The 19,251-nt window shown below is 35.8% G+C and overlaps 3 protein-coding genes across 4 annotated transcripts; all 3 read right to left on the bottom strand.

Moving 5' to 3' along the window:
* Positions 477–5,037, bottom strand: LOC18770538 (probable arabinosyltransferase ARAD1). Of its 2 annotated transcripts, XM_020569271.1 has the most exons (3): positions 4,806–5,037; positions 3,211–4,580; positions 477–1,297 (listed from the first exon to the last, which is right to left on the bottom strand). In XM_020569271.1, the coding sequence occupies exons 2-3, from the start codon at positions 4,177–4,179 to the stop codon at positions 743–745; spliced, it is 1,524 nt and encodes a 507-aa protein (XP_020424860.1). In that variant the 5' UTR covers positions 4,180–4,580; positions 4,806–5,037; the 3' UTR covers positions 477–742. The 2 variants fall into 2 exon arrangements, with proteins under 2 accessions (XP_020424860.1, XP_007201944.1); XM_007201882.2 differs by having other exon boundaries at positions 3,211–5,037.
* LOC18770566 (NADH--cytochrome b5 reductase 1) lies at positions 9,875–14,645 on the bottom strand. The gene is made up of 9 exons (XM_007204645.2): positions 14,257–14,645; positions 12,653–12,794; positions 12,355–12,445; positions 12,161–12,238; positions 11,324–11,404; positions 11,144–11,233; positions 10,759–10,824; positions 10,508–10,594; positions 9,875–10,365 (listed from the first exon to the last, which is right to left on the bottom strand). The coding sequence occupies exons 1-9, from the start codon at positions 14,360–14,362 to the stop codon at positions 10,273–10,275; spliced, it is 834 nt and encodes a 277-aa protein (XP_007204707.1). The 5' UTR covers positions 14,363–14,645; the 3' UTR covers positions 9,875–10,272.
* LOC18771713 (probable lysophospholipase BODYGUARD 4) lies at positions 16,098–18,262 on the bottom strand. The gene is made up of 4 exons (XM_007204446.2): positions 17,793–18,262; positions 17,245–17,597; positions 16,964–17,157; positions 16,098–16,839 (listed from the first exon to the last, which is right to left on the bottom strand). Exons 1-4 carry the CDS (start codon positions 18,202–18,204, stop codon positions 16,518–16,520), a joined length of 1,281 nt encoding a protein of 426 aa, XP_007204508.1. The 5' UTR covers positions 18,205–18,262; the 3' UTR covers positions 16,098–16,517.

The following is a 19,251-nucleotide window of genomic DNA, read 5'->3' as shown; positions in this document are numbered from 1 at the left end:
AGAGTTTTTAATCACTGTATACTAATTTTTTCTATAAAAAAAAAGTACTACTGATGTAGCACAGCTCCTAGGCAGTTGATTAAGCACTCGAAACAGAAGGGACGAAAGAAAGGGAAGAAATTATAGAGTTTTAGGAAAAGGTTTACTCAATATTGAAATATGAATTTGAAAGAACTACATAGGGATATTTATAGCAAACTAGAAATCTGGAAATCCTAGAGATAATAGGAGAAAAATCCCTTGCTAAAACATAAATTCTAACATTGAAATCGGCAAATCTGGAAAAGTAGAGATGCTACTAGAATTTGGAAAACTAGTGAACCTAAGAAACTAATCAATGATTCCTGCATCCTACGCATTCCACATCAACTATTTTGTTGATGTTTGGAAGTAAATTGGATTATAAGTTGATATTTGGTCAAGTGTGTAGTAGGCTCTTATTTCACATATTGCAGACATGCACGAAACTTTATAGACATTTAAAATTTTGAAGAGAAAGATTTCAACTTGCAACATTTTCTGTATAAATGAAATAACCAACTAAATTACATCCTGAGTAGAAGAACAAATGGATTTCGAAGGTATAGTAAAGCTAGTTTTATCTCATATTGGAACAAATGAAAGTTAATTTCACATTGCCGTTTCTAGTATCTTATCAAAACTGTAATTGATAATTTCAGTCCTGTGTGGTGGTTAAGAGTCGGAAAAGCTGCAGGGCCACAAAGAGTGTTAATTCCCTTCCTTACCAAAAGTTACTTGGTGATGGTATCCTGCTTAACCCCTTCTCCTTGCGGACATATGAACGAGAGAATCGTCTAGACTTGTTTAACTTCATTCTTATAGCAGGAACCTTGCGAGCAACTGCTTGCCATATCATCTGGACAGCATCACCCTCCTTTGATGGGTACTGAAACTCATAGAATTTTTGAACCTCCTGCAACCTCCTCCACATTTGCGTCCACTCATCCATCCCAATGCTCCTGGTGAGGTTTACGAGAAAGTTTTTTTTAAGAGCATCCCTTGTTCGAACGAAGATGCAGAACTCAGAGTAGTCAAGCACATCCTCATATGGGAGTTCAATATCATCACTGATGATGACAGGGACACAGTGGCTAGCAATAGCATCAAAAAGACGATTTGATGACGGGGTGTCACCGGCTATGTTGAGGCAGAATTTTGAGGTGTGCATTCCCTGTGAAGCCTTCTTGATTCCATCTTTTTGAACACTCCCAAATGTAAAATGTACATCTTTTTCATCTTGTAGAAGATAGAATAACTCTTGCCGAACAAAGCCACCCTAAACATGTAGAACCAGAAAGTCAAGACCATGAGTAGGTAATGAACAAGCAACCTAGACCAAAACAGACAATGAAGGACAAAGAGAAACAGAAGGCAAAAATTTCACAACATAAACAAGCTGAACTAAAAAAAAGTAAAGGTGGATCATGTCCAATTAGTCAACACTCAGAAGAAAGAACACGTCAGATTGGAAAATTATTTTCTTGGTAATACTTTACCATATAGCCTAAAATTGTATATCCACATATACTATGTAGATAGAACCTAGGAATATCTACAGAAAACACCCAACACAACAACAAGAAACAAACAGAAAAGGAAGAAAAACAGCAAACTTATAAAAATTATGGGACCAACCACCCAGGAAGCTTGTCACATATAGTCGACACTGGAGATGCCAAGCAACAAGGCAAACACATGATCTGAAAATACTTGTCAATGTCATCTTCTAAATAACAAACGCTTGAACTTAATATGTGACTCTGTAGTGAAGCACAGTGAATAACTGCAGCATGATGCTTTCTAATAAACATGAATCCAAGAGGGATGCTTCCTCTTTAGAACTCTGAAGGAATTGTAGAATATATCTACTATCGAGCCGTCACATTGAGAAATGCTCAGAGGGCATAATACAATGGCTGAGAAGCTGGAAGGAGTTTAATGGTGTCAAGATGCAGATCAAATAACCTTGAAGCGGCCATGTACTCGTAATAAATAAAAAATTCTAGAACAATATGTTGAATTAGAATTGTGCACTGAAATTAACAATTGAACTATCAGCAAATCTTTACCATGTAGTTTTTCATTTTTCAGAAGGTAATGGAACTCGTACTAAGAGAAAGGGTACTAAGTACTAAAGTGAACAGTAAGCGACTAGAAGGATAAAAACAAGAAGGCAAAGATAATCTAACAATTAACTGACACAAGGGCGGAGTTCCATATATATTTCTCCCATTACATTAAATGTTCTTCAGAGGTGATGCAGAAAATTGATGTCTGTGCATCTCTAAAATAGAAAAGTTTCATATAATTTTAAATAAAGAAGACCATAAAGAACTCTGCTTTTCATGATTCACCTTCTGGAAATATGATGATGAAGTTATGAACTTCGAAAATCAAACACATTTTCATGTGCCAACTAAAGGCAAACATACTCGACAGAAGTTTCGTCCATTTTACAGAGAATCATCCCAAGAAAGGAAGCTTTAAAAGAATCTACAGCTTTGAAAAATGAACAAATGGGAAATAAATAAATAAATAAAATAACTAACAGACAAATAAGGATGAAAACGTTCAACATTTTATGTTGCATTCTGCATATTGCATCTCTTTCCCACACTATAAGAACAAGTTAACACATAACCCTCAAATGTTGAATCATTTCTTCTATGTATGCCATTTCTAGCGCCCCAAGTTCACAGTCAAATACAACATGTACACTCAAATCTGTACAACTACGATTGCTCTCTTGGCCTCTGCACCGCATGCGAATTAGAACTAGATAATAATAACATTGCATTGCAGTGAAAAACACATATATAATACTTACAAGCTCGTTATACTATATGTCATGCATCATTTATTGAAGCTGCATATTTCTTTAACTTTATTTTGAATTCTTAGGTAAATTTAGTTAACATAGTTTGATGTCACTAATAGGAAATTCCCTGGAGAGTATCTAGATTCTACCTTGAGTTGCTCAAATATGGCAGTAAGCATTAACACAATTGTGAAGCAGAGACTAGAAAATAAAGAAGAAGAAACATTAGCCTTTCTATTAGCACACAAGTCTGAGCTTAAATTTTGTCCAGTGAATGTTAAAATCAAGACCCAGCAAAATTACACAATTTTTTTCATCAAAGGTTAGCAGAAACGACCAAACAATGTAAATAAAGGAGAAAGAGTACTTACATCTTTTCGATATATTGCACCTTGAAAGTATAGCAAAGTTGGACGACTATCGAAAGTAGACGAGTCATTCACATAGGATTTGATTACATGCTTGTAGGGGGCAATGATGTCTTTCTCTACATTTGCTATGTTTGGAGGATACCTCCCAAAGTCCGAAAGTATGAATGTTGCAGGCCAAAGCTTCATCCTTCCGTCTAGAAGGCTATTTGGATGGTGAGCCACAATTAAGTGGTCTCTTCCCCCTGATATCTTCCATTCCTGTTGAGCTGTTACGTACTTAACCAATTTATCTTGCAGCAACCTGTTATTGCTCTTCTTTTGGTGTGGATTTATTTTCGAGAACCGGTTATAGCTTAAGGAAGAAAAGAATGGTATAAAAATAATGTCAGCTTCACTAGAATTCTGCACTCTTATTGCAGTACGTACATTTGGGGGATTGGGAAGTTCTGAAGCAAGGATGTCCAATGTCAGCCAATATTCTATACTGTGTTGCAAATTCAACCCACCAGGATAAGCAGGTACTTTAGTTTGAAGATCTGGCCAAACACTACGTCCTTGGGGTTTCCAATCTAAAAGTCCAAAATGAAATTCATGGGGTAAATCATACATGAATACCTTGAGAGCTAATTTTCCATTGGTGTTACATTTCACATCATTGTTAGCTTGGGATGCTTCTTTGTCTTGGGACGAAATTGTTGGTTTTTCTTCTTCTTCTTTATCCACGAGGATTGATCGATTCCCAACTGAGGGTTCAACATCATTTTGACTCTCACTTCCAGAAATACCATTATCAATCATAGCAAGAAGCTTGGAATTGGGTAATAATTTATGGTCAATAAAGTGAGGACTGCCCGTTGAACGCAACACAAAGAACCAAGATAATATGAAGAGTGTTGATGTAAGTATAAATAAACAAAACAAAGATTTCCGCGTATTAACCGCGAGAGATGAGGCATGCCTTTCAGCCATTGTAATTCCAGTCCCGAAGTATCAACAACATGTTCTATGAATCATGATTATTAATGCCCAGCAGATTGAAAATCATGAAATCCAAAGAGAATTAAACTAAATTATCAATAAAACACATCAGAGAATAAGAAAATCTGTAATATTTAGCTGAAAGAATCCAACGCTGATCAGAATAGAGCCCACAGATCATTTGATACCACAACCACAACAACAGACATTGGTGACCAAGAGATTCTAGTATAATGCAGAAACTTTCAACACCTCAACTCCCAGGAGAGAAAAGAAACTCTAGATTGGGGTCTAATGCAAAAAAAAAAACAGATTGAAGATAGTGAACTAACCCATAAAAACAGATCTCATTATGCTCATACCACTATTTTCTCTCCCTGTCGCTACATTGACTATGATTTAAGCACCAAAAAACAGAGAAATACACAAAATCAGCTCAAAAAGAGGTGGAAACGAGAAAACCAAAAAAACCCAGATGAATTCAAACCCAATGTGATCAAACCCAGCAAGGGAAAGAACCCAAAACCCAACCTAAGCACCAGAAAGAATAGAAAAACAGAGAGAAATGCAATGTGGGTGTTTGATTTGTTGAAGAAGAATATGGAGTGGATTCTTACCGTAGAGGAAAGGAATGGAAACAACACAACAGAAGTTGTTGGAGCAGTTGATGTTTTTTGTTGATTAGAGGACAAATTTTGACACTGAGAAATTGAGTTTCGCTCTATTTTCTCAACTAAGCAAAGGACTAGGAAGCGTTGGAATAGGGTCTATCTGTGGACGCGGGCTCTTGAGCTCTCCTGTTTTCTTTCCTTGGTCATGAATAGTGACTTCTTGTTAGTTGTTAATTAATTATATACGTGAAAACAATTATTTTTGCTACTTAATTTTAACTCAATCATCATTGTGCTAATTATGCTAACATAGCAAACAAGTATTTATCAGGCACAATATTATTTTGAGAAAGACTTCATGCAAGAGTGAATGTCGTATTTTACCGACTAGTTATTATTCTAATGATATTTGTCGCACTAATATTAAAAGAAGTCTCAAGTTATAATCCCCTCTTTTATTAGTAAAAAATTAAAATAACTCCTGCTATTTATATACAATTTTGTAGAGCAATAAATTTCTACCTCTCACCACAATAGCCAAAAGGAATGAGTATTTAAGGGTTTCTAAAAATCTTTGAGAAAGTATTATAAGTGATGTTTTGACACCTTCAACTTATGTGTGATAGAGCTAGAAAGATGTTGGCCAACAAAATGAGGGCTACAAAGATGGCATCTACATATTGGAGTGCTTTAAGAATGACAGTTTCATTTGTGCTAGCCTTTAGGACTTTTGGGCTCAATGAAACTAGGAGTTGGGTTTTTTTTTTTTTTTTTTTTCTTGGTGGGTACGAGTTCCTGCTTTCGAGTATGCTCTTTATTTGCTAGTAGCTTTCCTTTTTTTCTTTTTATGGTTAAATTAGAGTTTGATCCTGGGGTTTGAACTGGGGTGCCATGGGGGAGAGGGGGAAGCGACCACCATTGTGATGGGAGTTTTTATGGAAAACGAATCAAAGGAAAGTACATAAACCAAGAATCACTATTTGAGCTGAAAATTAACCGCGAAACAATTTTGTGTGGGGGTTGAAATATTGTAGCTAGCTAGTTGTATATTTTGCATCACAAGTAATAACCTCTAACATTAATTCACAGTCCCGATCTCTTGGACCACAGGAGTCTAAGAGATTTGTGGTCACTCACCGTTGGATGTAAATTCAACGGTTCACTCAATCTTGAACTCCTTTTAAGAAACTTTTTTGAACCATTAGATTAATATCCAACGGTGAGTGACCATAATCTCTTGGACTCCTGTGGTCCAAGAGATCAGAACTGCATTAATTCATTCTACTAAGAACACATTATGATCTCAACTCAACTTGTTTAGTTAATATATTAATGTAGAAACAGATTCTTTTCATATCTAAATACACACTATTACATGGATTTTATACAAGCTGCAATGGTTTGGGAGTTATAGCCGAATTGTAACAGACAACAAGGCAATTATGGTATTAACAATTGTAACGGAAATCTCCTTAACTTGCTGTAACTGTCATGAATATAAAGAGTCTCTAACAATAACCATGACGAGATTTAAGTAAGGAACTCAACTCATCATTTTACTTTTAATTTAATTTAGTTATAATGAAATTTTGAAGTAACACATTAGGTGGATTGTAGAAATAAAATTTGAACATCTCAAAATTTTATGTGAAAGTCCCATGTTAAACGATAGATATTATTTTAAAATTATCAAATAAAATACTTTGGCCATATGAGATTTCTAAATCTTATGTGACCCGGAATCTCATCTCCAAATCCCTCATCGATTGATCCATTGTTAAAAATTAGTGGGATATGTTAATTCTTTAATCTACAATCAACAACTACGCATTAGTTGTTACTTTAAAAAAAATAAAAAATATATAAACACCCACGCATTGGGTGGATCTCCTAGAAAATAGTGTACATTTTGAGTGAAACGATGCAAATTGAAGTTTGATTGGGATTTGCAAATGAAAAAGAAAAGATTGTAGTTGAGTTTGGTAAGCAGATAGGTGGAGGCACGACTTGGTCTTGGAAAAGACCAGCTGCATTACTCTTGTGTAAATTTGACCTTGTTATGTTGCAATCGTCTTTGTACCTATTTTACCAAATATGAAAATGGAATTATTCATTTTTGTTGTTACTTTTTATTTCGTCTAGGAAGACTTTCCCATGTGATAATGTTGTCTCTCATTCTCACCTTTCATGCCACAATTACATCATGCAAGGCACTCAGGATGAAATTCTGTTGACCAAAATAATTAATATTGATACTTTAGGTTTGCATAGTCGTCTACTTTAATTTTGCCTTTTTAAATTTATTGATTTTAGCTGTCTTTGTAGCACAAAATGGATCTAAAATAGGCACGAGATGACTAGGAACCAATAGGAATAAAGTATTTGTTTATTAGTTGTTAACGCAGCTTTCCTTTTCTAGCCTACACGGAAGTCAACTTCACAATCTCCTCCTAGCAATTAGCATTTTCTGTTGTAAATCGGATTTCCTGCTGTAAATCAGATTGTATTCATGTCTATATTATTTCCTACCTTAAGTAGATATCATGTACTAGTATAAATAGGGACTTTGTGTAATTTGTTAAATATAAGGAAATATATTTTCTACATGGTATCAGCCTAACCTAGGGTTTTCTCCTTCTCCCTTATTCGATCGTCTTCTCCTTTAGGTCCACCTCATGGCTTCATTTGAATCCACCATCTCCCTCCCAAGCCCCAACTTTTCTCATTTTATCAAGCTTACTGACTCCAACTATCTTCTTTGGCTTCGCCAACTCAAACCCTTTTCAGTCGATCATAACCTCTGGAAATTTATCGATGGCACTCATAAACAACCTTCTGCCCACACCTCCACCTCTACCACCAAAACACCCACAACCACCACCACCACCACCACCACCACCACTCTTACCCAAACCAATCCCTCCTATGCTTAGTGGTACAAACAAGACCAACTCATTGTTAGCTACATCACCAGTACACTCTCTGAGTCCATTCTCTCTCTCACTATCGGTTGAACCTTTGCTTGGGATCTCTGGGAGTGTCTCCAACGCCACTTCTCTCAATCCAGTATGGCCAGTGAATCTGCTCTTCGTTTTCAACTCATGGATTTGCGAAAAGGCTCTCAACCCATTGATGCTTACCTTCATCATGCTAAGTCCCTTGCTGATTCACTAGCTGCTATCAATGAACCTGTCTCCCTAAAAGAACTTGTCACTGCTGCGCTTCGGGGTTTAGGACCCGATTACGAAGTGCTCGTCACTGCAATTCTCAATTTTCCTCCGCTTCCTGAGTTTGCTGATCTTCCTGCTCGTTTTTCTACACTAGTTAATAATGATAAGAAGTCACTAAATGGCATGTTTGGAAGTGCTTTTGGAAGAGTCAAAATTACTTTTTGACAACTAAAAGAGCTTCTAACAGCCTTTGGTAGGAAAATTTAGAAGGTTCTAGGTCATAGAGACATTTTCTGGATAAGCACATGGTATGTGCTTCTTTATGAAGCATTCTAAGTGTTTTTTCAGGAAGCACTTAAATTTCTTATGAAAATTTCAAGGGTTTAGAATCATTTCATCTCTCATCACATTCAGGCTTGCTTAGAGATTTTCTTATTTTAGGAGTATAATGAAGTTGAGTTTTTATAATATTCAGTCTAAATTTTTTTTTTTTAAAAAAAAAATTTAATACAAACGATATTGGGTGAGGGGAGAATCAAACCTAGGACCTTAGGTGTAGAAGTAATTGGTCTTAGAGCATCTCCAAGGGAAGAGGCAAAAGAGTAGGCAAACCCCATTGCCTTGCCACATCAGCATTTTTATACTCCAAGGGAAGAAGTAAATGGGTAGGCAAAATATACATACTCTCCCCGACAAGGCAGTATTGCCTATACTTCAAAGTGAAGAGGTATATTGGGGCCGACTTGCTTTTTATAATAAAACACCATCTCCACTCTCTCACCTACTTTCTATAAAATATAATAGTAAATGTAAAAGATAAAAATAAATAATGTAATAATAGTTTGTAGACTTTCATTACCTAGTCCCTTTGAATGACCAACTTTTTTAATGGGACAAATGGGTAGGCAACATGCCACCTAGGTTGTTATAATACAATTTTGCCTATTTCATTTGCCTCTTTCCTTGGAGATGATCTTAACCACCTAAAGCTACAAGCCCCTTAGGCCCTGTTTGGTTCATGGGAAAGGAGACTTGGGAACGGAAAATCAATTGCTTTCCCATGTTTGGTAAGTCCAGGTATGGGAAATTGTTGCATGGCTCATGGGAAAGTAGGGAGGAAAGTGAAGCCATCCTCCCAACTTGGCTCTTCAAAACATTTAATTTTACTTTAAAAAAACAAAACCTACCTTGAAAATGTTAAAAACATGCATTTTTTTTCTTTTCAAATAATAAATACATTAGACATTTTTCACATGTTTTCATATTTTTCATTTTTTCAATGATATTGCATTAATTGAATTGAAGAGTCTATTGGAGCAAAAATTATTCAAGTAGCAAATAAACCTTTTCAAATTGCCACTAGATTTAGCCTAGGGTTGACTGTCATGAAATGCAATAAATCTACCAGTATTCTAATATAGAAGGAAAGAGATACTCGTAGTACCCTTCAAATTGAGGGGGCTTTGTTGAAAGGTTCAATCCAAATTTCCAATAACAGCTCTCCAATTAATCGGATGACTATTAAGAACGCTCATTATATAACCTCTATGCAATAAATCTACCAGTGTTCTTATATACAAGGAAAGAGATACTCATAGTATCCTTCAAAATGAGAGGTCTATGTTGAAAGATTCAATCCGAACGTCCAATCACAGCTCTCTAATTAATCTAATGGCTATTAAGAACACTCATTACACAACCTCTACGCAAACTTCATAGGGGGCAACGTTTAAAATTCTTCCATGAGTTTAGGTATTTGGGAAGGTAAGCAGAAGGTGTGGTATGCCAGAGCACTCCCTGCCCCCATATACCCATTCTAGTTTATGTCCCAGTTTTTGCAGTGTAAATGAATGGCTGTAGATTTTATTATATAATATGGGATGTGTTATTGCATTTTCAATGTCCTACATTATGATTTGTTTATCATTTTAATGACAACATTTAACAAAAAAGCTATTGGAGCTCCATATATCCGTCAAGGTTCTCATTTATCCGGCGCCGCAGGGATAGTGATGGCAAACCGGACCCGAACGGCATGTTGCCATTTCCCCTATATTATCCACTACCACAAAAAAAAAAAAAAAGGGTTTTGTTCCAATCCCACCCCATAAGAAACAAGACCTTGAACCAAAGACCGCATCACATAACCACTTGACATTTAAAGAACCTTCGAAGTAGTTATTGCATTGCTATCTAATAAACAAGTACACTTGCTCCAATGTAGGGAAGGGAAGGAAGTCATTTGCTCAACGATCCAAAATGACATCTGATTGTAATGATGATAAAAAGACCATATGAAAGGATCAGAACTGGAACTGCATCTCAGGAGCGTATCCAAGTGCTTCAAGATGAGCAGCCATGGCCTTGTTCATGGGTGGTGGACCACATCTCAGAATCTGGAGATTCCAGGAGCAAAGTCAGCACTTGCTTATCGAAGAAAATGCAAGTCTACTATTCATATCTAAGCGGCAAGATCAAGAGAAAACATGTCTGCAAGGGTGGAGGCCATGTCGCAAAAATAAATAACTAGTCACTTACCTGAATATCATGCGCCGGGGCAGGCAACTGGGCTTGAATCATTTCCTTTGAGACAAAGCCAACACCACCATCCCATACTTCAGGAGGCTGAGAAGTAACATTTTGCAGAGGTAGTTCATTAGGAGGAAAAGAGATAATGGTCATCAGTCATGACACATAATTCTTCAAACTTACGAAGTTAACAAAAACACCATAAGAAAGGAAGGGAAAGACAAATAATTTGGAAATATAAAGCAGAGAAGTCAATTAACCTGATTCAAGACATAGTAAATTTTGAAGCGGTCAGGGTAGTTACTAGTAAGGCCATCCAATTCTTCCTGCAAATAAACAGAGGGGATTTGATCCAAATGCATCGACTGCAAATTTACAGGCTTAAATATTGCAATCTCCTACTACCCAGTACAGTGTAATCCAGTCAGAAACAAGGAGCATCTTTCTACATATGTTCTGAAGACCACAAAAGTAGATCCAGAATGCTACTCCAAAAGCAGAAATATACAGAACCAGAATGTTGTTTTCTCAATGGAATCATGGCCAAAACTAGTCAACTATCAAAGGTATAAATTAACATATAAATATGATAAGTAGACGGTATAAAGATAAGTTGATAATGATACAAAGAGGAGAGCACAATACCTTTACAAGAATGTCCTCATATGTCACATTGGCATAGATCAAGTGCACCTTTGTTTTGTCTTTTGGATTTTCTAATATTGCCCTGGCAACCTAAGGTGGATGCAGAACGAGTGTAAATATTCTACAACACTAGAGCAACCTAATAACTTAGTGTAACTGTTCATAGTCACAAATACATACCTGGAACATTGGAGTGATTCCAGAGCCTCCAGCAAGCATCCCAAATGCTCTAACTTGGCCAGGTTGATACTTGAAACGACCCTGGTAACAGCAAAATTTCAGAGATCAACTTGGTGAAAAGAAATACTAGTATATATAGAGAATTATATGAATTATGTTTCCCAAAGGCATTTGAAAATATACAAGATCAATTCATGAGTATTGTGTAAAGAGCAGTATCAAATTAATTCTCGTATATTGTAGCAAAAAGTATCACTTGGATAGGCTGCATTTTATTTCTTCAAATCTTAAATGATGTACTAAACTATATTTTGACAAAACCATATGCATATCAAATATGTTTATTAATCTAAGGCTCCATTTGGATGGAGGAATTTGAAGGAAGGATTTGGATTTGACAATAAGGATAAATTTGATATAAAAACTAGAAAACATTAGATTGGATGTATTTGATATTACTAGATGTAGTACATTTGAAATGACTTCATGCAAGGAATCATTTGAAATCCATTTGTTTTCTTCATTTCCTTCATTTCCTTCCTGACTAGAAAACATGCATTATAATGTTATCTAAATCCCTAGATTTGGAAGCACTCCATCCTACAAGAACAACGCTAACTGCCAACTTTTTCTTTCCATCTAATAACATCAGATAATATAATGTGGTAAGGAACATATCTTCTCCAATTCAAGGACAAATTTTACAGAATCAGAAGCACTTGAAAGGATCAGAGTAACATATTTCAATAATGAGAGAAAGAGAGAGAGTGGGAGAGATTCCTTCTTTTTTACCGGTTATAAGGAGATTCTAAATTACTGGGAAAAGAAAGGGCATACCTTTGGTCCCTTGACAGCAAGATAATCTCCAACACGCATCTCTCGGAAATGATGCGACATTCTTCCTTGAGGATACATCTAATGCAAAGTAAGATCAACCACACGATACCTGTTTAAAATAAAGTCTGTTTTGTGCTGCAATAAAGTCAAGGTGCTATGTGGATTCTATAACACAATTTGTTACAGATGAATACCTTTATAACCAGTTCAAAATATCCAACATCAGAATCCAATGTAGTTGGGGTATATGGTTTGATAACATCTTCGCCTTGGCTATCCTTCCCCCTATGCGACAAAGAAGCTCACGTAAAAAACTACAATGATAAAGGGATGATAAAATTTATGCAAACTTCCCCTTAATGAATCAGAATTTCTGACAGCCATTTGGTTAGTCAACCATCATTTATCAAATCATCAACAGCCAAAAGGGCTCAGAAAAGGATGACCATATGATAAATAGTAAATAAATAAAAAAACTAAAATCAACTGTACCTGCAACTTATGTGTTGTCCAATTGGAAGACCTAAAACTGAAGTAGGTGTTGGAAGTTCAAATCTGAACTTCGCCACATTGTGGCTCAGCTGTGTACGCTTGACAAGTTTGAAGTCCTTGAAATTCTCAGCATCTAAAGAGCCTATAAGCATACACCATGACATGAGCCAGTTTGCACAATTGGGCAATTTTTGACATAAAAAGCACAACACAATTCCACCCAATTTGCACACCTTACATGTTAATTGATACAAAGTACAGAAATGAAACTTCCATAAAAACTGCAATTTGAGTACTAAAAAGTGAAAATAGCAGAAACAAGAAGAAAAGAAGAAATGAAAGTGAAATGGTTATTAATATTTACATGAATATGGATTTTTCACAGATTGCATATACTACTTAATGGTTAAATCTTCAACTTGTACAGAAGAGTTTAAAGGATAGAAATCTCTCAATACTTAGTTTCTATTTCTAGGCCATGAAGAACGGGTTAAACAAGAAGAACAGGTCAGCAGTATAACAATAAGATATTTTCTGAAAAATCCAGAATAGGTAAAAGGGCAAAGAAGCCAGAGACAAGCTTTGTGGATTTAGCATGGGTCCAAATTTGGCCTGACCTCAAGCTTTCACAAAATCTATAGGCATCTTGCATAGTTCAACAAAATCTATAGACACCTGGATCTATTCCTCTAATTCAATAATTACATCTGGCTCAATCACATTGCCTCTGCAAACAATTAAGCAATTGCAACATATCTCATTAGATAATTTCATCTCAGAACTGTGTTTGTACTCTTTTTCATGACAAAATCACCATAATGATGATGGAAAGAAAAAACACCATAATGGAAAGTGGAAAAAAAATTATGGGAAAAAACTAAAAATTATTAATGATTGTTGAGTGTACATATACAAATATGTATAGAGATCACAGTAGGATTCAAATGACCAACTTTCAAGATGTGCAAGAGCAATACAGCAATAAACCATTGGAATATTACTGAACCAAAAAATTAAGCTACCAGATAATCTAAAAACTCAATCATACACATGAAATTAAAATATCAATAGGAAGGATATACCCAACATATAATTAGAAAAGAAATTAAAAAGATTACAGAATAAAAGTAGCTCAAAGCTAGGATCTTTTTAAAGAAAATAAAATAGAATTGAGGATTACCATTTTAAAACGCTTTAAACATATTTAAAAGTGTACAGTTATTCGATGTTTGATTCATATATGAAGAAAAGGATGAAGAAAGGAAAAAGAAGAAACTGAATATTGCAATAGAAACCAATCATCCACTTCAAATTGATCCACATAAAACCAATCATCAACTTAAAATTGCAATAGGAATGTTATTACCCAATTGATCATTTATCACAAAGAAAAAGTACATCACAAAATACTCCAAAGTTTTCTACTCCTCCAGACAAAAAACACTGAAGAAACAGAAACAGCAAAGATGTTCATAACCCAACATCAAACACTTCAGTGAACAACCATAATTGTTACAGAAGTTGTATAAAACCATTACAGATTGAAAACCAACTAATCACAACCAAAAAAAAAAGAAAAAAAAAAAGCAACTGAGAGGTCAAACCTTTGGCCTTCTTGGAGGTGAAGAGATAAGCAGCAGCCACAATGACAACAATAGCTACAGTTGCACCCAGAAGGATCTGGGGATCTAGTGATTCAATGAAATCCATGGGGTGATCTTGTTTTTATCAAAAGCTATTTACTGAAAAACAAAAAATGGGATAATGGGTAGGAGGAGAACAAAACTAGGAGTGTGCTTGGTTATCTTGTTTATATAGTAGGATTTGGAAATGGGTCTGGTTAGTTGGTCTGGTACACTCAACTCAACAGTAAAGAGTCTGGAGAGGTGGTAGGTGAAATCGATGGGCTGATGACCAAAGAGTGGATCTGGTATACCAACCAATGCTGACTGACTGCCAGACGACGCCCACAGAAAATAATGAAGATACAATAAAAACTCTTAATTAAGATTGTGACTCCTAATTTCGGAGTTGTATAAACATAACACTATACTAACCCTTGGCACATGTGTCGAATTCCTTACTTTCTCTATTATTGATGCGTAAATGTGTCTTTGATTTTATTTTATATTTTATTTTTAGAATTAAAAAAAGATAACATGGGTAGTTATGTTCCATAAAAGTAGGACTTATTATATGATTTTGTTTTTAATTTTAATTTTTTAATATAAGAAATGTGAATTTACCATATTATCCTCATTTAATTAATAATTTCAATTTTTAATGTTTGAATTAACCAAAGGCATTTTCAAAGGCATTTTCTGGTATTTTGAATATTTCACCATTCTCTGCCTTTTACTTTATATACATAGATACAAAGAATTCATCCTCATCAAAAAAATAAAAACATGATTTAAGAAAAGAGAGAGTATTTATTGGAGGGAGACACATACATATTAGGTTTTTATTTAAAAAATAAAAGCCTTTTTTATCATGTTATGTTTTTTTTAAAATACAAACAATATTGAGGACAAGGAAATCGAACATGGACCTCGCCCCTTGCTTTCCTGTCATTTTGTTTTCAATTTATGGGTTTACAAAAATTTTAAAAACAATGACTTGCTAGCTTAAAAAATAATATTTTTTATAATAAAAAAACCACAAATGAACATGCTTTATTTTTGTGGAGAGAAAACATGCTTAAATCATGTCTACTACAATATGTGTGTGGTGACAAATACAAAAACATGTTATCCATAACAAAGAGAGATTGAGACGACACGAGTAAAACATGATTTCTCTTGTCATGAGAGAACACATGCTTAAAACATGTCTAGTACAATATAATCATGTACATATTATGGTTGTGCCTACGAGTAAGTATCAAGCACAACTCGATCACATCATGAAATAACATGAATATATTACGAAACTTGAATGAACCATGTTTAAATGGGTTGTGTTAGTAGGTTATATCATAGTGGAAAAGTATGTTTGGTCTAAGATTAAGATCTTAGGTTTAAAATCGTCAAGCAGGTGTGCAAGTAAATTCTCTTTCCTTTTTCTATTTTTGACTCAAAAAAAATAAAAGTTGTGCATCACGTATTTAAACAAGATTTCAACTATCTGATAAATCAGACTGAGACATGTCAATCTTTCAAGTAGGATAATGGATATAATTGGATCCAATGACTACGCCCCCATTTCTTATTAATAATAATAATGATGATGATGATAATGTTCTTGTAATTATTTTTCTTATTCATAAGTACTCAAATCAAAAGGATCAGACCCAAAAAAAAAGTACTCAAAGGGAAGAAAATACAGCCATCAATTTTCAATAAAAATTCAATAATTCCCACAAATTTTATCACATTTTCTTATACCACAAATTCCCATACCGCTTTTTTGTATTGTTTTTTTTTCTTTTCTAATTAATAAATAATAAAAGGAATAAAAATACATATAATTTAAATTGATGTAACTGAGCCACTTTAGCTGCTAATTGATGTGGTCTAATTTTGTAGATACAACTGAACCGCCAACACCTTTGGCCCACAACCTCCATGGACTCCAAAGCTACCAGCAATACAACCTACCAAGTGCAATACATAAAAAGGACATTGGGGAACAAATTCAACTTCTTCCAACAGTCTTGCCTCCCTTGGGTTGAGCCTTGGGTCTGGCAGTGACTGGTGGATGGTGTAGGCTAGTTTTATTTTTGTTTTTTTATCAATTCAGAGGAACCTAATTCTAATTCATGTTCCCTACTTATCATTTTTGGGTCAACAAAAAGAATGTTCTGGCAAAGAAAATCCACACATTGTGTTATTGTAGAAACAACATCTGTTCCATTCTAGCTGTATCAGCAAGCGATCGATTCCCAAATACGCTCTAGACGCCGAGTAAAATCTCTCTCTCTACCAAGCAGCACAGAACTGTGATCTGCATTTTTAATGATGGTAACCTCTGCATTAGGAACTACCATCTGAATGTTGTTGCTGCACTCCAGAGGGACAACATTGTCTTTATCACCATGGATCACAACAACTTTAACCCCAGCTTTGCTCAAAACTTGCAAGTAACCATCCATTAACTTTGCTCCTCCACATATCACATTGTGCATGGTGTGCCAAGCTGAGTGATGGGTGTGTCTAGTCAAGTCCATAATCATAAAATGAAGATCCCTATGAAGGAAACATAAGACAGGCTTATCATGAAATGTCGTTTGAAATGGAAGGAACTAAACAATTTGTTTGTTTTGCTACATTTTCTTCTTTCTAGTAAATCATGATATAAATCTTTAGTTACCTTCTCCGAGTGAGTAGCTTCACAATCCTCTCCCACATCCTGTGATTCCGGCATACAAGAAAGCAGACACATCGACCTAGGTGTTCGTACCACGACATAAATGATGTTCCAAACAGGAACGGTGGCCACAGTTTCCTTCCGGCAAGTTTTTCAAGTACTCTTAAGCTATCTCCATCTTTAGAAGGGATGTAAGGCTACAAATGATAAAATAAAACCACACTCAGAATATGGAACAAAGACAACAGAGGAAATGTATAGATGTCTGAAGCTCATGAACTTACAGGTGCTACAAGAGTGATTGATTTTATTAATTTTGAGTTCTTAGCAGCTAATGCAATTGCTATTAAACAACCCATGGAATGTGCAACCAAGTGGAAAGAATCCAACTGAAATGGACAGATCACAGACTTCTCAATCATTTCCAAATGATCCTTCAAAGTATACATACAGTCCCTTGGCTTTGGGCTTCTTCCAAATCCCAAGAGGTCGATAGCAAACAATCTATAATTACGGTTCACACGTTCAGAAAGATTTGGAAACACTGTTTCTGTCCAAAATGAGGAAGAAGAAAGAAACCCATGCAAGAATATCACATTCTCGACTGGCTTTCCTCTGCAATCCTGATCAGTGATGGCTGTCAAATATGAAATGGCAACAATATCAGTGATTATCTTATGCCACATTAGATAGCAACAAACAACCTAAATCAGACAAATGAAAACACAAAGTCAATATTTCTTGTCCTCCATACTCTATCAGCAACTAAATGAAAGTCTAAAACCACCCAAATCTACAATTAGAATGTAAATGGGATGCATTTTCAAAATACCTTGCGAGGGCTCCCTAACAACAAAGTGAAGCTTCTGATCACAATCATTCATCCATGAAAGACAAGACTCACATCCACAATCAGACCACCTATTGACAACTGCTCCGCCACCAATTTTCCTGGATTTTTTGGCAAATCCAAGAAAACCCATTTCCCTGAAAGCATTTTTCCTCTGATATAGAGTCTCTGAAAGCTCACCTTCTCCATGACCACCCACATTCCTCACCTGCTCTTCCTTGCTTGCACAGTAACAAGAGGAGGCCTGCCCTTCAAAAAGCTCATCAATATATCTATACAGGATGCAGAGAAAGTTGTCAAGAAAGTCAAGGATGAGGAAGACAACGAAACTCAAGGCAGAGATGAGAATTGTTATCGGCTTTCTCCAATTTTCAGAGAAAATTGGAGGAGACATGTGAAGAAATCAGGAGGACGGTTGGAGAAACTACCAGTGCACAGGGATTGGGGATATGAAAAAGACATGGCTGTAGTTAGAATACTTGTTCCAATTTTATCGGATGTTCTCGAAAGGACCATAAATTGTTAATGCTCGCAATTTGGTAAATGTCGACCAACTTTGCCTTAATGAGACTTTTACTTTTTGGGAAATAGGCGGCTTTTGGCCCCACCTTGACTAAACATTCAAATGACCTCTTTTTCAACGAAAATTCTGTGGTGCCTTGGCTGTATCTGTACAGCCACTTATCCAAGGGTTGAGTTTGCATTTCAAAAATGGATGGTTGAGATTGAATGACTGGATAACCTATTCAGCCCTTTGTTATTGAGCACCTAAGTCACACGTGACTCTTATAAGGGCTAACAGAACCAGACGCATGCTGTGGAGGTGGAAGACGACGCTCGCTCCAAGTTTTCTCTCTAAATCGAATCGTAAGAGCCTCCAGCTCTTTTCTCTGCTTGCCTAAATCCAATCATAAGCGCCCCCAAATCCTCTCTCTGCTTGCCCATCAAATGCTCTCCCTGCTTGCCCAAATTCATCCTGTGTTGGCCAAAATGCATCTACAGAAAAAGCTAATGCTCACCGAATCGAGGTCGTCACGAGAAAACTGAAGACAAAGCTGGCGACTCTGCCTAAGCGAGGTCCTCAACTCTTCTCTCTGCTTGCCCAAAACTGATCTGCAGAGAGGTAATCGTTGCGAAATTGAAGATGGGTCCAGCCTCCATGATGTAATGGTCACCAAATTGAGTGGAATTTAGTTTGATTTGTTGGAATTGTGTGAACGACGACATTTGAGTTGGTGGAGAAAGGAAGTGTAAAGAGGATGCGTTGAAAATTTGGAAACATCAAGTAAGAGTTCAAACAACCCTCTTTTTCTGGTTTATGAGTTGAATGTATATTGGGTAATGAGTTCATGCAGTTTAGGAGTTCAATATATTTTGAGTAATGAGTTTATGCAATTGAATGTTTTTAGCTTCGTGTTTACGCTCTGAAGAGTTTGCCAAC

The sequence above is a fragment of the Prunus persica genome, chromosome G7 (genome assembly GCF_000346465.2).
Source record: "Prunus persica cultivar Lovell chromosome G7, Prunus_persica_NCBIv2, whole genome shotgun sequence".
NCBI lineage: Eukaryota > Viridiplantae > Streptophyta > Magnoliopsida > Rosales > Rosaceae > Prunus > Prunus persica.
Note: the sequence above shows the minus strand (reverse complement) of the source record. Positions and strands in the feature narration are given on the sequence as shown.

Excerpts from the sequence above, each read along its gene's own strand:
- LOC18770566 (XM_007204645.2), bottom strand. The coding sequence starts at position 14,362 with ATGGATTTCATTGAATCACTAGATCCCCAGATCCTTCTGGGTGCAACT. Across the intron at positions 12,239-12,354 it reads ATTTTGAACTGGTTATAAAG|ATGTATCCTCAAGGAAGAAT; the intron begins GTATTCATCTGT and ends ACTTTGCATTAG. Across the intron at positions 11,234-11,323 it reads GAATCACTCCAATGTTCCAG|GTTGCCAGGGCAATATTAGA; the intron begins GTATGTATTTGT and ends CATCCACCTTAG.
- LOC18770538 (XM_007201882.2), bottom strand. The coding sequence starts at position 4,179 with ATGGCTGAAAGGCATGCCTCATCTCTCGCGGTTAATACGCGGAAATCT. Across the intron at positions 1,298-3,210 it reads GTGCAATATATCGAAAAGAT|GGTGGCTTTGTTCGGCAAGA; the intron begins GTAAGTACTCTT and ends CTACATGTTTAG.
- LOC18771713 (XM_007204446.2), bottom strand. The coding sequence starts at position 18,204 with ATGTCTCCTCCAATTTTCTCTGAAAATTGGAGAAAGCCGATAACAATT. Across the intron at positions 17,598-17,792 it reads TGTTAGGGAGCCCTCGCAAG|CCATCACTGATCAGGATTGC; the intron begins GTATTTTGAAAA and ends CATATTTGACAG. Across the intron at positions 17,158-17,244 it reads CAATCACTCTTGTAGCACCT|CCTTACATCCCTTCTAAAGA; the intron begins GTAAGTTCATGA and ends TATCATTTGTAG.